Genomic DNA, 17,711 nt, shown 5'->3' with positions numbered 1-17,711 from the left:
CACAAGCGCTTGGCTCACTTGCGTCAGGCAGGCCTGTCTCGCTCGGGGAACATTCACATCCGTCTATTTGCGTTAGGAACTGAAATTTTCAGGCTCTTTTAGGGCTGTCTTGCCACCGCATGACCGCTGACCAGTCGCTGGTTTAACGCTGTCAGAGATCCTATCAAAGACTGGATTGGTTACTATGCTAGCTTCTAGATCAACAAAAGTAATGAGGTCGCTGAAGTCCATAGGCTTTGACTGTAACTCAATAATGTCGTTGGCTCTGCGAAGCCATCTCTCTCTCAAATTGTAAGGAAGCTTGAGCACTAACTTTTGAATGTTTCCCGGCTGATCGAACCTTAAGCTATATCGGCTTCCTGAAACAGCGCCTGTACAGCTTTCCAGAAAGATCGAAAAGCGTTCTAAAGCCGCACCATTCTCACCCCTTATGTTTGGTCAGTCTAAAGCTTTTGTCTCATAAGAGAATGCCATGTGGTATTCATTGCCAAACTTCTTTCTGAGGAGCATGCAGGCCTCATTGTAACCTTCATCCGGTGGTAGGTGGTGACAGGATTGTACAACTTCTTGAACACCTCCAGCTGGGAACTGCTCCAGGTAGTACAGCTTCTCAGTACTGCTAGATGTTCTGGACTCAATTAACCTCTTGAAAGCTCGAACGAAGGTGCTGCACGCAATGGAACTTCAGCCAATGACCGGCACGCAAGTTTGTGGAAGTTTGCTTCTATTCTGGTTCAGTGCCAGCAACTCATCTATCCTGTTCTGTTGAAGCTAGAGGGTGGTCTGTTTTCGTTGTAATTCGATGATCTCTCTCCTCAAATCTTTAGTGGCTGTGGGCACAAAAAGATTATGTGGGCCACGTAGAATGAAATTACAAGGATCACCCTGCTCTAAATGTGGATATTCTTCCTGGATAGTCTTACTAACGCGGAAGGGAACAGCGGAATCCTGATCATTGAACTCGGGTTCTAATTTGACTGGCTGCTGCTGCAGTAAAAATAGGGTGGTCATTGCAGCGAGGGCTCTCTCCTTTGCTGATTTCTTCGCTATTTCAGCTTCAAACTTTAGGCGGGACTCTTCATGTTTCAAACCAAAACTTCTTCTCCTCGAGAGCTTGACGTTTTTCAAGCATGGCAATTTTGGCTTTCAATTCGGCGACTTTGGCTCTCGCAATTGCAACTGATGAGGCGCGGCTTGACTTGAGAGTTTTGAAAGCTAAGAAGCATTAGAAGCTCTTGATGCCTTTGATAGTTCTTGCACGCCAGCACAGCTTACTAAATCTCTTTAGGTTTTACAACTGAATCCACTTGAAGCGATTCTGCTAGAAATTTCTTCACAGTCACAGTTATCCAGTCGGCGATTTGCTGGCGGAATAAGCCGAATTTCCTTTCTTCACTTTTAAGTTAAAGCTAGTATTCAGCGATGCCATCTTCTTCCATAATCTGGCTGCTATAATCGTGATGAGCTTCTCGGAGTCTTTGAAAAGCGTTATCTACATAAGAAAGCTTCTCTTTCACTTCTTGAAGGTTGCGATCATAAGATATCAAACCAATAATTTTGTTCGATTTCGCGGTAACTGCGGATGCGTAAACTGATCTCGAATTTTTCTTCAAGCAAATTATTTCCAGCTGAATGGCTTTCAAGTCCAATACACGGTTCGGTTGTTACACACGAGCACCGACAGCTAAACAACTCCACTTCTTGCAGAAATAAACACAATTCACTTTAATTCCTCAAAGGCGTAAATGATGTGAGTGGAAACCAAAATAACGAACAATTACAAAAGTGGCACAATGTACGATTAAAGAAATAACAAACAACACGACTGAAAGAGGACTATAAAACACTTACAATGTTATGGCCCCGGAAAAGACCAAGAATAATACTGCAATTGCGAAACTGCTAAGGCCGAAAAAAGAAAAGAAAAGGGCGAGCGAAAACGGCGGTACATCACAGAACTGCGCTTAGCGCGAAAAACGAGTAAACAGGTATATTACTGCTATAGGTACATCGATAAATTATGCGAAGTAGCAATAGAGGGGCAATAAGGTAGCAATAAAATGACAGAAAAGGCGCTAATGAAACAATAAGTATAAACTTTCGCTAGTTACCGGGTGAAAAGACTTAAATAATGAACTTTGAACACGCAAAGAATCCAACACGAAAACATTTTGCTTTTGCAACTTACACTTTGGTTTGGTTGTAAAGCAAATCCCTCATTTTCCACATTGTTATTATACTAAAAGCTGGGCATTTAACCCGCACGGTTTAGGAAATGCACGTCACTAGTTTTAAGAGAGTATCAAGTAAAGTGACTAAATCTCACATATAAGCCTCACTTTTGAGCCGATCTCTCTTAAATTATTTTAAGATCACACCCTTTCTCGTAGATTCTAGGCGGATATAGCCAATCCTGTGTAGAACATTGTGCCCATAAAGAATTCCCACAACTCGTCTATCAGTCATGGTACATCATAAATTGTCCTGGGGTTGTCCTAATTGATTTGAATTCTACAATGGCATGAAAGGACTTCATTAAGAATAAGGCCTTAAGGGGGAAGTAGACCTACGATAACATGGGAGGGATTCCTCTACGAATAAGGCTTTTAGTGGAGAATCAGTTTAGTGGTACTCACAATTTTGACATGGCAAGAGGAAATTTCCATGGAATCGAATTAAGTTCTTTTCCACTACAATTCACACTAATGCTAGTTTGGTGGGAGACGTCACATTTACAAGGGTCTGGGCACTCTAAATGAGGAAAGAAAATGATTGGCGGTTAAAATTCGTCATCAAAGGCTTCAAATTTAAAAGGGTTAAGTAAGTTGTTTTTGGTAACGAAGAATATTTCCTTTGGATCGAACATAACGGTAAAATCACAGTTACCAAGATTAGACGAACACTTTAGAGATACGATGTAAAAATGACCCATCAAAAAGAACGAGGTTGGTTCGAAAACTGATCATGAATCAAAGATGAAGACTGGATCGAAAACACGAACTTCTGGTAAACTGTATGCAGGCGCCAAAATCGACAAATTATGGCATATTAACTTCAATTGAAATAGAAATAAGTAAGTTTGGTCGTCTAAATGTGAGAATATCCTTTGCTTCTAATCATTTACGCTGTCCCTTTCAGAAGATATCTACCTTGCCAATAATTAGCATTCAATACTGTAAAAAGCATACAAGTTAAATTAAAGGGATATGGAAAAATAACTTTGGAAAGTTTAAATAACATTCAACAACCAAAGTGGTTTAACCGTTTTTTTAGGTGGTTAGAATTTTGAGCAAATAAAAAAGTACGGGTTTAGACAATCAAAATATGCACGGAAAGTACTGATATACTTCAACAAAACAATGATACCTCACCTTCAATTCTGAGGCTGATGTTCCTTTTTAATACCTCTCCATCTCTTCTTACCTCGCAGCTGTAATTCACGTTGTTTTTCGAAGTTATATTAAGCTCAAATGTTATGCTGGTACTATTTTGAACAACGTCACCATCTTTTCTCCATACAATATATGGAGCCGGCGCACCTTTTACTGGGCACCACAAGTTAGAGGTTCTGTTCAAAAATACATACTGCGGGTTTGGAACTGGGTCCATCGTAGGATTGACTATATTAGATTTCAAAGAAAAAAAGAAAGTAATTGTTGAAAAGACTACGGTGCATGTATTCAGACCATCCAAATCTTAGACACAGCATGGAAGGATAACCCATTTTACATGCACATCAAAAAATATCATTCTAATCCTGACACATTTGGATGTTCAGGCTAAAGCAACATGTGAATTCTATTCGTATCCTTCTCCACCTTTCTCTGTCTCCGTCTGTCTGTTTGCGTCATTTAAGGATACAGTAAACCCTCCTGTGCCAATACTTTTTAATTTTGGTTTTAAGTTAACGATTAATCGGAAGGAAAACACCTCGTATTTTCCTCTTAGGAGTCGGACAATGTAAGTGAGCACTTTTTTCGACGTTATTTTCGTTTTCTCACGTCTTTAGTTCTAGTATTTTGTTTATCAATGTTCAATAAACCGGATTAAAAGTAAATATGCTAGCGTGGTAAACGATTTCAACGGCGTTAACTTGATTGACGCGCAACCGCAATCGAGAGTGCAACAGTGGAAAAAATTGCCGAAATGCACAATCACCGGAGAACATGGAGGTAAGCCGTTATTTAAGAATGGCTGCCTGTCAGGATCGAGAATTGTCCGTCAACGACCATTTTGGTGAATTGCTCATATTTTGCTCAAAGATACCCTTTGATAAACTATTTTCAAAAATCATGTTTTTAAGTTTCAGCGATTAGTAAATTTTCATAAATTTGCGAAAATCTGAAAACGCGGTTTTCAGGCTTCCGGAGCTCAGGCTCCGCATGACGCACAGTCAAAAATTAACTGCAAAAACCAAGCCCCGTTTAAGGATGAAAATGGAATCAATCAACACCAAACTCCACACGATATTAGGACAGCTATTCTCATTCAATTCTAGTGAGTGATTTTTTTTGGGCACATCGATTTTGGGATTACTTAAGCTTTTGAAAGAACATCCTCGCAGACCGCGTAAAATGGCAGCAAAAAACGGGTGATATTTCACGCGAAAAAAATGTACCTGGTACCACATATTTTAGATTTTCAACAACATATTCGTGAAATATTGCTATTTTCCATTCATTGTGGAAAGTGTGATGCTCGGAATCGCATTACTTCCCTTCGAAAATGGCAGAAGTGTTTGTGACTTGAGCGAGCAAAATGATGCAAAGTGTGTAAACAAACAACAAGGTAATTTAATCATATCGAGTTGTTAAATCTCCTTATTACATCCATTTTGAAATCACTGGTGGTCCCTGTAATCTGACTGGCTCTAATTGGTGCGATTTATTCATGAATTGCACCATTTTTTGCTTTAAATCGCATCTTTTTTCCAGCCAATGAGGAGGCTACACTAAAAACAAAACAACCAATCAGACTTTAAGGCTTGTTTTAAGTAACCAATCAAATTGCAGGAAGATGAAAGACATGAAGGATCATGTGGCAAATTTTGCAACTTTTGTTTCCAAAACTCTTATTTTTTCCTCCCAAAAAATGGATGAATTTAAGTCCTGTATTTGGGCAATTTCAAAATGGATGTAATAAAGTGGTAATTGAACCTTGTGTTGTGCAATTTTGGTCTGAAATCATACTTGTGATTTCAAATTGAACTCGCACTGCGCGCTCGTTCAATTTTGAAATCACGCGTATGATTTCAGCCCAAATTGCACTCCACTTAGTTCAATTACCATTATAAATTAAATCCGGCCTCTGCTGTGTCGGTTTGTAGCTCGGAAAATGTAAAGTGACAAGTAAATTATTCCGTAAGATATTTGAAAAGGTTCTACAAAATATTTTTTGGCTAAAAATCTACAAGTGAAGTACATATTACATTAGCACCAACTCACATTCAAGTAATGCAAAAGATACATTCGAGAGAAGCTACTTACTAGATTAGTACTTGATTCCATGCTGATAAATTAGATTTTTTTTATCTTTTACTTTGAGAACTCATTTTCTGTAGGTTTAAATACATGGAAAGGCGACTTTTGACCTTCAAAGTAATTAAATGCAAGGCGACAGTTCTTGTTATCCATGTGATTATTAATGTCACGCAACGTAACGCCATTGGAAACGTGTCGGGGGTGCTGAAACATACCCGCGTAGAAACCGCAAATGAAATAATTATGTCGTTATATTATAGAAAGAAATCCCGCACTTCAAAATGAGCGGAAAGAAATGTAGGTTGAATACTCTCACGTCTGTCAGTTTGCATGTGTCAGTTACCAGATGAGTTAAACTTCATTACCAATGTGAAGACCAGAAAAGGAAAGTGAGGGTCAATATTGGCATGATTAAAAGAAAAACAGAACAAAACGAAAGAACTTCTAATTACTCTACGAGCTTTAAAAATGAGATAACTAGTAACTGACGATTAGGAACGAGTCACCGTTAATTCGTTTCTTCCTCTCTTTTCTATTCTGCTAAACTAAAGAGAAAGTCAGCATCACGATGACTTTTGGCAAGTACATTTGCTGACAATCTCTTTCAGTAGAGCCAAGTACGGGGCCTTTTTACGCATGGGCGTTGATGGTATATCGAGGCCAAGGTCTTCACACATGTGCTGCAGCATGGGTAGCTTCAGGATCTTCAAAGAGTCATTTAGCGCCATTTCACAAAGATCGTACTGATCGTAGATCAGGGGATGGTCAAGTTGTATTGACGCGACAGTCTCCTTTGCTTCGCTAAAATTACTCTCCTCTTGAGCTGCTCGGATATCAGCCTCATCAGGATCTCTCTGGCGTACTAAGGCACTCTGTCTTGAGAAGAAGGAGGTGATCTGGGTGGTTGTGAGGAATTCTGATGACTGGAATAGTCGTGCACCATCGGTGCCCCGGGCACGCCGCATTTCTCGAGCAACTACCTTTGCGTCAAGCTTGTGGCCTGTCGTCTGCCCTATTCGAAATTTAGATAAAAGGTACGACTTTTGCTTTTCACTGAACCTGTAAGCCTTCCTTACTACTCTAAGAGCCCATCCTTCTTTCAGAGAAACACGAGAATCTTCCTGTCGTACAGGGGCTTGAAGCGATGGCAGCTTTCCCACACCTTCCTCCAAATACGATTTGTAGCCAATTTTTGCCAAGTCCATTAAAGAATTTTTTTTCTGGTACCCTGGTACATTTTTCAAGCGACAAGTGCTTTTCTAAGGCTGAAAGCCTTTGAAAAACACGAGTACAGCCGTCTTGAGGACATGAATACACCCCTGCTACCTGGCCACGTTCTATGGAAGCTGTCTCTTCAGCCACATTTTCTTCCCCTGACGATTTGTGGGGGGTACTTTTATAGGAACGGAAATCTCCTGCAGAAAATGATGGCTGCAGAATCCCTTGTCCAGGACCTTCAAAAGATATAAGAGAAATATAAATATGACAGCCACACAGCTAAGAAATAATTATCTTGCATCAACGCCTAGCCCTCAAAGGCAGCCCACGACAGAATACCGTGTAAGAGGGGTTTAAAATACTCACCCCTTTTTCTTGTGTTTTGTTTGTTTGAGCAGCGTTTTGTAAACATTTAATCTCTTATGGAAAGTCTTTTATGATGCATTGCGGATAAAATTTTTCCCTTATTAATAGAAACCTTACAGAACAGACTGTCATAAACTAGTAGAAAGGCCTGGGCTTATTCAAGAACCATTAACTCACCAGAAGAGGATTTTTCAATTTTGATCACTTTCCCTTGGCCGACGGAATATGCGCGCCAACAGGAAATAGAGCCCACTGAACTAAACTCAAAGTTGTTCAACTTGGTGATTCCTGTAATGGTTTGCACATCGTCTGGCGTTTCTTCGATGGTATCCAGAGAAACCACTCGTACACCTTCCAAACCGCCATGGGATAGCAGAGCTTCCTTCAGGTCGCTGGCGGTGCAGACATCATGGCCTTCATTAATAAATGCCCTAATGTGGCTTTTACAACTCGCAGCTAGTCGATCTGCAGCCCCTTTCCCGCCTTGCGGGTCGCTGAAATCAACGCGGACTCTCTTCACTCCGGTGTTCGCTGAAATTTCTTGGCACTTCGTTAACGTGCGGGAGGAGTGGTAGCAGCCGGCGTTATCTTGCCTGAAGTAGGCCTTGTTGATTTCAGGATACTCTTGCTTCAATGTGGCTAGAACATGTTGCATAATCGCGGTAACAGCAGAACTTCCTTGGGTACAGGACTGAATCACATAGATAAAGGCTTGCCACTGTAGCACACCCTCTATTCGTCTGTATACCACAGATATGTGCCAAGAAATACCCCGCTTACCAAACCAGTCTGTCTGTGACTCGCGGTATCTCTGAGGCAAGAACTTCATGGCCCAGTCATTTACAATGAATACTGTTCCAGAATTAAGGGCATCGATGACGTCCAAACGAGCCTGATCTTGATGGGTCGACCTCATCAAATGGCACTTCCATGACTGGATGGCAAGCGTAGCAGAGCTAACGAGAAACAAAGCTTCGTCTTTGTCTTCTTCTGTGGTAAAAGATGCTTCATCGACCGCAGTAGATATGTCGTTCAGGGTCGAATGCAAGCTTTCACATTGGTCACAGAGCTCGTCATGGTTATGTTTGCATTGCTGCCGCAGGTCAGAATCTTCGGTGTCACTCAGAGCAAATACACTGCAATGACTTGCAACGGGAGAAGAAGAGCTCACGTGAACCTGAGTGAAAATAGGAAACACAGCTTGACACAAAGCATGGATTACCGTGTTACTGCAACATTAACGACAAAAAATATTTGCAATATGTATGCTTCATGTTATCTAAATCGAATAACCTCAATAATCTGAGAAGATAAAATCTATTACAAGCATAATTTATACTGATAAAAAACGAATACCAAGAGCAAAAACCGACGTATATTTCCTAGTCAGGGTGGACCTGTCATCGGAACGGTTTTTTCGTGCCATACTTCCATCCATTTGTGAAATAAGATCACCCTGCTTGAAAAACATAATCCAATTTTCTTGGAACTCTTGACACTTTCGGTTGCTTACCTTGAAATCACCCTTCAGGTAGAATTTGGCCACCTTTAATGATTTCACGTATCGCACTTGCCACTCCTTTCCACGACCAAGCTCCCCCAATTGAAGAACCAAGCCTTCTAGTTCATCGAACGCACGCGCCCCGTCTGCTGCAAAATAGTCAAGGCCTTGGAGAGACTTTCTGGTCGAGGCCTTGCATTCATTTAGAACACGCAGCATCGTCCGCTCGCTGAACGCCTCAAATCCAGTCTCTTTGCAGTACTGGGTATACTGACGCACTATCCTTTGCGGTATCATGGTGCGAATAACATTGGGTACTTCAACCAGTTGTCCAGAGGAGAGCTTCAGTGTTTTTTGTCCAAATGGCAGATCTTGCACCAAATGGGGGCTTGTTATATAAGATAAAAAGTGATCCAGTTGTCTTGGGTCGACTCTTATCTTTGATGAAGGCTGGGGGGTCACTGAAGCGCCGCTTCCGTGCTGAAGACGATGCAGATTAGCTATGGTAAAACGATATCTACTTAAGCCAGGTAAGAATCTCGAGATATCATTATAATTGGAAACACCACTCATCATCGAAAGAATTTGCCGTCTTGTGTCCCACCCATAGGCTTTGTCATATGCCTCAGCTAAGACCTGGAGGTAGCATTTGGAAGTTTCGGAGAGTTCGTCCAGCCCAAGTGCTTCGTTCATGGCAGGATAAGAGACGACTGCTTGCCAAAGAGAACCTGCACAACTGGGTGTTAGGTCGTGGAGCACAGAAGAAAAAATCTCTGCGGTTCGTCTAGTATACCGAAGCTTAGTGCTGTCACTGGCCTTTTCCCACTCAACCCAAGGTTGAGAGACAGGTTCAAAGTTTTTGGACACCAGATACTCGTTCAACTTTTCACGGGAATTTGGCTTTGAGGTGATGCTCTCTTCTTTCGTTGAGGAAACGAGGCTTGCAGTATCGGGACTGAGAAACGTCTCGTCATCCTTCAACCCCTGGGATGATATTTCCAGAAACATCAAGTCCGTCTCAAGACCATCAGAAGATGACTCACTGCCAGCACTTGATTCCTCTCCTGGACGGTCTGTTTCCATCTCATGAACCTACGAAAAGTTTTGCTCTATAAGCATCAAATCTCTAAAACCGATTTCTTTGTATATGTTTGTAGGGAATCAGTTTCGGGTAATAAAAAATCTCAGCAGCACCAGGTACTGTTTCGGGACATCCAGAAAACAAAAAAATGTGGGACAGGAATTAGCCTACCAAAGTGCAGCATAGCACCGCTCCCCTTCCCCAACCCTCATATAAAAAAAGTGACCGAAAAGCAGTGAGTTTTACTGGTCAACGAAGGAGCCTTGTCCCAGATTTACTACTGTGTTTGTCACGCTGTGTTTGTGTTTGTCACGTGTTTTTTCTTCCTCAATTTTTTTTCCAATTTCTATGCTCTTCTAAAAATGACTCTTTTCCTTTTAAAAAACAAGATTGAGATCATCAATTCATATTTGAAGCTTACCATTGTCTGTTGTTCAGGTATCTGCACCACTCGAGGCTCTTTAGGGGTAGACACAGTACTTGCTCCAGCGCCCTCCACCGGCGTCTGTTCATCTGCAACTTGCCTGCAGATAAACTCGTCGCATCGCCTACAAATTGCTTTTATTAAAAAAAGCAAAGTAAACTATTTCTAGGTATAAAGTAATCAATCTGTCATCAATCAATGGATTATCAGCTACTCAGACGAGAAAAAAACGTTAGCAATATAAATTGCAGTTTCCTCACAAATATAAAATTTGCTAGCTTGAGAAAGTTGAAACTTATAGTGCTTTTTTTTTGTGTAAGGTATTACAAATAAACGTGAGAAAAAGCAATTTCATGAGAACATTTATCAACAGAAGCAATTCAACTTACGCGACCCAACTGGAACTAAAAAAAATATCCATCGATTTTCGGCTATCCACACGGTTGCTTCCTTTGGCACTTGAGGACTTATGTGTCGCTAGATCCTTGGGAATCGCACAAAGAGTTTTCCTAGTCCTCCAACGTATGCCAAAGTCTGCCCTATGGCGTGGGCAAATAGTCAGGGTAAGATGTTTTTGCTCAAATGAGAAAACACCTGTAAAAAATATAACACCAATTAAATCTGTTGCAGCACTCATTCATAAGCACAATAAAGTTACCTGAAAACACACAAAATCAATATTTACCGGCTCTGGCTAATAGCAGCTTCATTTCAGTTCTAGAACCTTCATCTGCACTCAGTCCAAGAGTCGATAGATGTCCAGTTACATCTTTCGTGCAATCCTCGAGTGTAATGCATTCCACCTGACCAGGATAATCAGGAGATCGCCCGAAAGGGGTCATCTTACCAACTAGCGTTATATAGCTACAGAGAGCCATAAAATGACAAGAAATAATAACTTCTGATGAGAGCACGTATGAAAGCTCAAGGCTCGTCCGTGAAATAACTTTCCTTAGATCTGTTACGAAATTTCAACCATTTGCGCAAGAGCTTCTTGGGCAGGACAGGCTTTACCACGAGAGAAAATTGTGTTTGAATTACAGCATCTTGGTCAAGATGGTGCGAGATGTTGAAAGCTCAATGAAAATACATCTGAGATTGAAGTATAATAGTGTTATCGTGTAGTTATCAGACCTTGAGTAAAGTTTTTGTTTTCAGTCTATGGTATATTTCATGATGACAGCCCATTTAGGGTCTCATGTGGTGCGGCCAGTGTTTGTTGGGACCGGATGTCGGTTAATTATGATAAATAGGAACAATTCGCGTTAATACACTGAACTGCTTGTAAAGAATGCTGTTCTACTTCTGTATTCGCTGGAATTCTTGATTTATATATACATATATATCTAAAACAAACTAAAACAAAGCCCTTGCAGATGAAATGCTTAAAAGTCATTCAACAGACTGATCAATTGTCACAATTTTCGTAATCGTAATACTTGTAATGGTGATCGATGAAATGACTGTAAGAACATTTTCGACGGTGATTTTATTTTCTCTCAGCTCTCACACAACTCCGAATGTACGACTTCACTATAACTCAATATTTTGTGGAATACAAGTCAGACATTTCCAGAATTAAAGTTTATTTTAAAACCTTTTTCCACCAGGGAAGGAATGATAAGATTAGCGTTTGTTTACACAACACACATCATTTTGCTCGCTCTGGACACAAACATTTGTGGTATTTTCGAAGGGAAGCGGTCCGATTCAAAGCATCAAAGTTTACTCAGGAAATAAATAGTATCATTATATTACGAATATCAAGTTAAAAAATTGAAAAATGAGGTACCAGGTACACTTTTATCGCGTTAAATTTAACCTATTTTTTGCTGTCATATTAAGCGCTCTTTGAGGGTGTTGCTAAGAAGACTTAAAAATTCTCAGTATCAATGTGTACAGAAAAATTAACATAGTGAAAATGGATGGGAAGGCTTTTTCTTATATCGTGTGAAGTTTGGTGTCAATTGAATTAATTTTAAGCCTTCAACGGAGCTTGGTTTTTGCAGTGAATTTTGGACAATTTGATAGGCGGAAAACCGCACTTAAACCGCGTTTTCAAATTTTCGCCAATTTCTAAAAATTTAATAATCGTCGGAACTTTTAAACTTGATTTTTGAAAATAGTTTACCAAAGGGTATCATTGGGCAAAATATGAGCAATTCACCAAAATGGTCGTTGACGGACGATTCTCTATCCTAACAGGCAGCCATTCTTAAATATCGGCTAGCGGAGGACGTGAAAAAAAAATCAAAGCATTTCGAAACGACAAGAAGATCCAGCAGGGGATATCGCCACGAACGGACACCGAGTTATCCAAGAGACCCAAGAGACCTTAGCATATGCCATAGAGAACAGACGGAAACATTCAGGGAGTAAAATTACTCTTGCGGGTAATAGATTCTTTACATAGAATAGAACTGCATTCATGCTCCGGCAACATGCTGCCCAACTAAATGCCGCGACAGAGGACTTTGAACGCATTCAGTCGAAGCTAACTGATCTATATGAGCAAGACAAAAAAAGAGCGTACAAGGAGCAAGTCTTTCCCTCAAAAACGCTTGTCCTTGCGGCTGTTCTGTATGGTGTGAGTTACAGGTTTCTTGCGTTCAGTGTAGATTAGTTATTCGTCGTGTTCACTTTGTTTAAGTGCACTTTTGTAGTGTGGTTTGGCTTTGTCAAAGAGTTCTTTTCTTGAGGAAATGTCGGAGATTCGTTAGCCGATGGCTGCTGGTAGGTGTTTTATTATTGTAGGTGGATGGTTAGAATTGGTGTCGATGTAGAGAGTTTCGTTGTTGGGCTTTCTGTATGGATAGTGGGTTCCGTCCGTGAGGTTTACGGTGACGTCGAGGAAGTTGCAGCACGTTCAAACAGCACGGAACTATCAAAGCATATCTGGACACTCAAAGACAACAACACAAATTTTTCAATTGGAGTATTTTAGCGACCGTCCCGGCCTACAGCAACAAAAGCAAACGGTGCCACTTTTGCCTCACAGAAAAACTATACTTAGTTAGAGCTAAGAAGCCGTCTTTATTAAACAAAAGAACAGAACTCATTTCTAAATGCCGCCACGAGAATAAGTTTTACTTAGCAAATTTGACAAGCCGCCAATAGCTCTATAGAATCTTTATTTCACACGTAGATTAGATCATCACACAAGGGAATTAATTAGCTACTTATCTAATTTGCATATAAGGAGGTATGTTCTTCGTTGAATAAAGTTTTGTCTGACGAGCGCTTAGGCGCGAAACTCAGAGTTACAGAGAATCAATGCGTCCTCTTCTTTAACTTATGTACACTTAGCTCTGCTACCACAGCATTGAGCACTTTATGCTAAGGTAAACTCTACCTTCACATCTATCTATCTATATATATAGCTATATATATATATATATATAGCTTGGAGTTCTCATATATATACATGTGTGCATTTTTGTATTACTTAATTGTAACTTCCAGAAACAACTAGATTGTCATTGTAGGTCAAATTGTACTGAGGAATTGTAACTTCGTCACTAAGTTAATGATACGGTAAACCTTCGCGGGTGTTCTTCGCGAAATAAATTTTTAATGCACTCTTTGAAGTATAACCACTATTCGATAAAAATTATTTCGTTTTGATATAAATCGTAAACCAATCTAGTCGTAAACGATCTAATCGTAAACCGAAAGGGCACGACAATTTGAAATATTCACATTTCAAATCTCGCCGCAAAAATGAAATTTTTGCCCAATATCAATCTTGAAGAGTTGGTATTCAAAATCGTGTAAGGATTTTTTTTTCTATTCTTATTGGTTACTTACAATTTATCTGTCAACTTTGCAGATAAATAATTTACCGATATGCATTCCGTCGGAGGCCATTGCGGGAGATTCTCATTAAAAACGTTTTGCGGGTAACTATCTAACAGCAACCCGTGTCAGTAAAATTCTGCTCAACGGTAATTTTGATTTCAACTCTTCTTTTTTCTTCAACCTCAAAACCGGATTAACCCCGCTGCGGCAAAAGTTAATGGTTACTGATCGAGAGCGAGCAACGAAGATTGCCCAAGCCAAGAGGCTTTATCCGTTTTGGTGAGATTCTTTCGCGATTCCGCATCGAATTTCAAGGGTTCTTTTTAAGTTTCAATAATGGATTCTTCTCCTTTTCATCTCTGTCCATTCGCATTTTAGTTTAAAACGCAGATAGATATCAAAGATCTCCACGTGTAACCGAGATGTTTACACGACTACGACGTTTTGGCGTAAGAAACTCTCCGGAAGTCGTCAATGTTGACATGTTACAATTTGTCACGTTCTCGATTGCGGTTGCGTGTCAATCGAGATAGCGCCGTTGAAACCGTGTACCACGCTAGCACAGTTACTCTCAATCTAATTTATTGAACATTGCTTAAAATCACATGGCACGTGGTGGAAAAACTAAAAATGAAACATCAAGGACCAAATAAACAAAAATACTCGAACCAAAGACGTGAGAAAACGAAAATAACGTCGAAAGAAGTTATTACCTACATTGTTCAACTCCCAAGAGAAAAATACGGGGTATTTTCCTTCTGCTTAATTTTCTTAGTGCGATTTGAAGCCTCCACGTGTTCTTTTTAACGATTACATTTCAAAATTAGTTACACGAATTACGATTATTTAACATTAACTAAAAAAGGTGTTCGAGCGTGACTCGCGTCACACTCCTCGCCTAAGGATTTTGCATCATTGCTCTGACTACGTTTCTTTTAGGGGATTTCAACTGCATAGTCATTGGAGGAAACCAGGGGCACGACAGCACTAATCGGCTTTCATGAGGTGCAAGGTTATCTAATTTGTAAATAAGGAGGTATGTTCTTCGTTGAATAAAGTTCTGTCTGACGAACGCTTAGGCGCGAAACTTAGAGTTACAGAGAATCAATGCGTCGTCCTCTTCTTTAACTTATGTATACTTAGCTCATCTACCACAGCATTGAGCACTTTATGCCACTTTATGAGCACTTTGTTCTTTGACTTATGTATGTATGGATATTTAACAAATAGAGAAGCCTTGGCTGTGCTCTGTTCTGTTATAAAGCACGCAGGAAGCGGCTAGAGCACGAAAGAAGTGTAGGGAGAAACACGAGACGTAGTCGAGTGTTTCTTCCCACTTCTTGAGTGCTCTAGCCGCTTCCTAAGTGCTTTATAACAGAACAGAGCACAGTCAAGGCTTCTCTATTTGTTTTATAATAAAGGATCCGTTAAAGTACCCAAGCATTACTTTCAATTTCCAAAACAAACTTTATTTCCAAAGCGAAGAACAGTGTCGTCAGCATGCTCTATACTCTCATAAAGCACGCTACAATAAGCCAATCAGAATCCCTGTTAGAATGGTTCAAATACTCTGATTGGCTGTACAAGACTAAAGCTGTCAAAAGTGTCAAACCATCAAAGTTCAAAACCATCAAAGTTCACATTCTACGATAGTTTACAAACTAAAATAGTTCCGCAAGTCGAATTTAACACTTTTGCTTGAAGTTTTCAAGTCTGTAATACAGAATCTTGAAGTGAAATGTTCAGTGAACTTCAGCCGAATTATGGCTCATAAAAACACGTGAGTTTTTTCACATGACAAGGTAGAAAACAATCTGTTCAAGGCGAGTGTTTTTTGAATGAACGACAGCCGAATTCACCGGAACATGAAGATCGCTCGGGATGGCAGCGCCGCAAAACTCAATTGCAGGGACTGATGTGACTTTCCACTCAACGCATCGGAAAGGATATCAGAGCAAGCTCTTATTTTTTCACTCGAAGGGCGGCCGATGTAGTTTCTGAGGCTTGCTTTACTGTGATGACCGGAGATCAGCATGATAAGTGAGCCGCGATGGACTTCAGCATGATCATATTTGCTCAGACACCGTCATGATTAGTATGAATTTTAACAATTATGCCAGTTTGGTTATATTTTTCATCATTTCTGTTTTGTTCTATTTTGTTTTTGAACTCTGAACTCTATAGACTATACGAGTGTTGGCTGTGTTTGATTTTCATTACCGTAAGTAAGCTTGCAATCTAACTGAGCGTGAAAATCTTTAAAACTCGGAATGTCTATTTTGTTTTCCTCTGAGGATTTTCGTATCTGCCCACGTTTTAATAACGTAAATAACGGCGCCTGGTATGTTTACAAACCTTTCGTTGGTTCTTCTGTTACTACTTGCCGGCTCGCTTGTTCCGAAATTTCACTTTCAATTATCGGAAAAAAGCTAAAAAGAAGTCTCGGAAAAGGTCGAACATGGTACAATTTGGCAGATGACGTGACAGCTTTAGCTCAGTTCTATGCTCTATACTCTCATAGAGCACGCTCTTTCAACCAATGAGAGCGCGCGTTATATCCGAACTTTATTATAAATATATATATATATATATATATATATATATATATAGAGTAATTTTGACTTACGTAAGACAGTGCTCAATACATAGGAGTAGAGCGATGTATATATTGTGGGAGGAAAAAGACAAATAAACTACCAGTTCATCCCTACAGACCTGTTTCGTGGTTGCCCACTCCTGACGAGTGGGCAACCACGAAACAGGCCTGTAGGGATGAACTGGTCGTTTATTTGTCTTTTTCCTTCCATTTATTCCTTCCTTTATTTGTCTTTTTCCTTGGGGTAGCTGTATGGTCTTACCTCCATCCTAGCATCAGCACTGCACTGATGAGGCCCAGAAGGCCGAAACAGTACTGTCTGCAGTTAGATATAGCTCTTTGGCATACAAAGCTTTGCTTTCATGTCCAAATTGAGCACTCTACTAGGATGAGTCATTGCTGCTAGCATTATGCATGCTCACTAGTTTTTCTAGTTTGAGCACTCTGGCATGGCTTAGATGATCCCACATGTGTGAGATCACTTGGGGTAGCTGTATGGCCTTACCTCCATCCTAGCATCAGCACTGCACTGATGAGGCCCAGAAGGCCGAAACAGTACTGTCTGCAGTTAGTTATATATATATATATATATATATATATATATATATATATATATATATATGTATGTATGTATGTATGTATGTATGTACGTACGTAGAGAGTTAAAAAAAGTGCGAGGATGGACAATTTTTGACGTAAAAAAGATAGAAAAATGTAATAAAAACGTTTCGGTCAGAGACCTTCTTCAGTTATTTACAACTTTTGAATAAAAAAGAGCTTTAAATAAGATCGAGGTGCTGGTGATTACGTAATTATAGGTGACAACCAATGATTAAGATACAAGATCACGTGAAAGAGCAGAAAGTGGTGCTGAAAACGTAATGCTTCAGTTATTTAGTTATTTTAGGTAAATAACTGAAGAAGGTCTCTGACCGAAACGTTTTTATTAAATTTTTTATCTTTTTTACGCCAGAAGTTATCCATCCTCGCATTTTTTTAACTCTCTCTCTCTATATATATATATATATATTTATATTTAACTGCAGACAGTACTGTTTCGGCCTTCTGGGCCTCATCAGTGCAGTGCTTATGCTAGGATAGAGGTAAGGCTATATAGCCACCCCAAGTGATCTCATATATGTGGTATCATCTAAGCCATGCCAGAGTGCTCAAACTAGAAAAACTAGTGAGCATGCATATTTATATTTATATATATACCTTTTCTTTTCACCAAAAAGTGTCTCTGA

At 39.9% G+C, this 17,711-nt stretch overlaps 2 protein-coding genes across 2 annotated transcripts in view; both read right to left on the bottom strand.

Annotated features, from left to right (window-relative positions):
- LOC149048750 (uncharacterized) overlaps positions 1-17,711 on the bottom strand; it is a 35,391-nt gene that overhangs the window by 15,136 nt on the left and 2,544 nt on the right. The window contains exon 3 of the mRNA XM_089199539.1: positions 3,367-3,620. Coding sequence (XP_089055665.1) covers positions 3,367-3,620 — 254 coding nt within the window. The remainder of the gene's footprint in view (positions 1-3,366; positions 3,621-17,711) is intronic.
- LOC149048751 (uncharacterized) lies at positions 5,831-9,000 on the bottom strand. The gene is made up of 3 exons (XM_089202137.1): positions 8,578-9,000; positions 7,242-8,241; positions 5,831-6,934 (listed from the first exon to the last, which is right to left on the bottom strand). The coding sequence occupies exon 3, from the start codon at positions 6,683-6,685 to the stop codon at positions 6,044-6,046; it is 642 nt and encodes a 213-aa protein (XP_089058263.1). The 5' UTR covers positions 6,686-6,934; positions 7,242-8,241; positions 8,578-9,000; the 3' UTR covers positions 5,831-6,043.

The sequence above is a fragment of the Pocillopora damicornis genome, chromosome 3 (genome assembly GCF_964200805.1).
Source record: "Pocillopora damicornis chromosome 3, jaPocDami1.2, whole genome shotgun sequence".
NCBI classification, from domain to species: Eukaryota; Metazoa; Cnidaria; class Anthozoa; order Scleractinia; family Pocilloporidae; genus Pocillopora; species Pocillopora damicornis.
The sequence above is the reverse complement of the archived record's forward strand: the minus strand, read 5'-3'. Positions and strand labels throughout refer to the sequence as shown.

Bases quoted from the DNA above. Each gene is read 5' to 3' on its own strand.
- LOC149048751 (XM_089202137.1), bottom strand. From the start codon at position 6,685: ATGGACTTGGCAAAAATTGGCTACAAATCGTATTTGGAGGAAGGTGTG.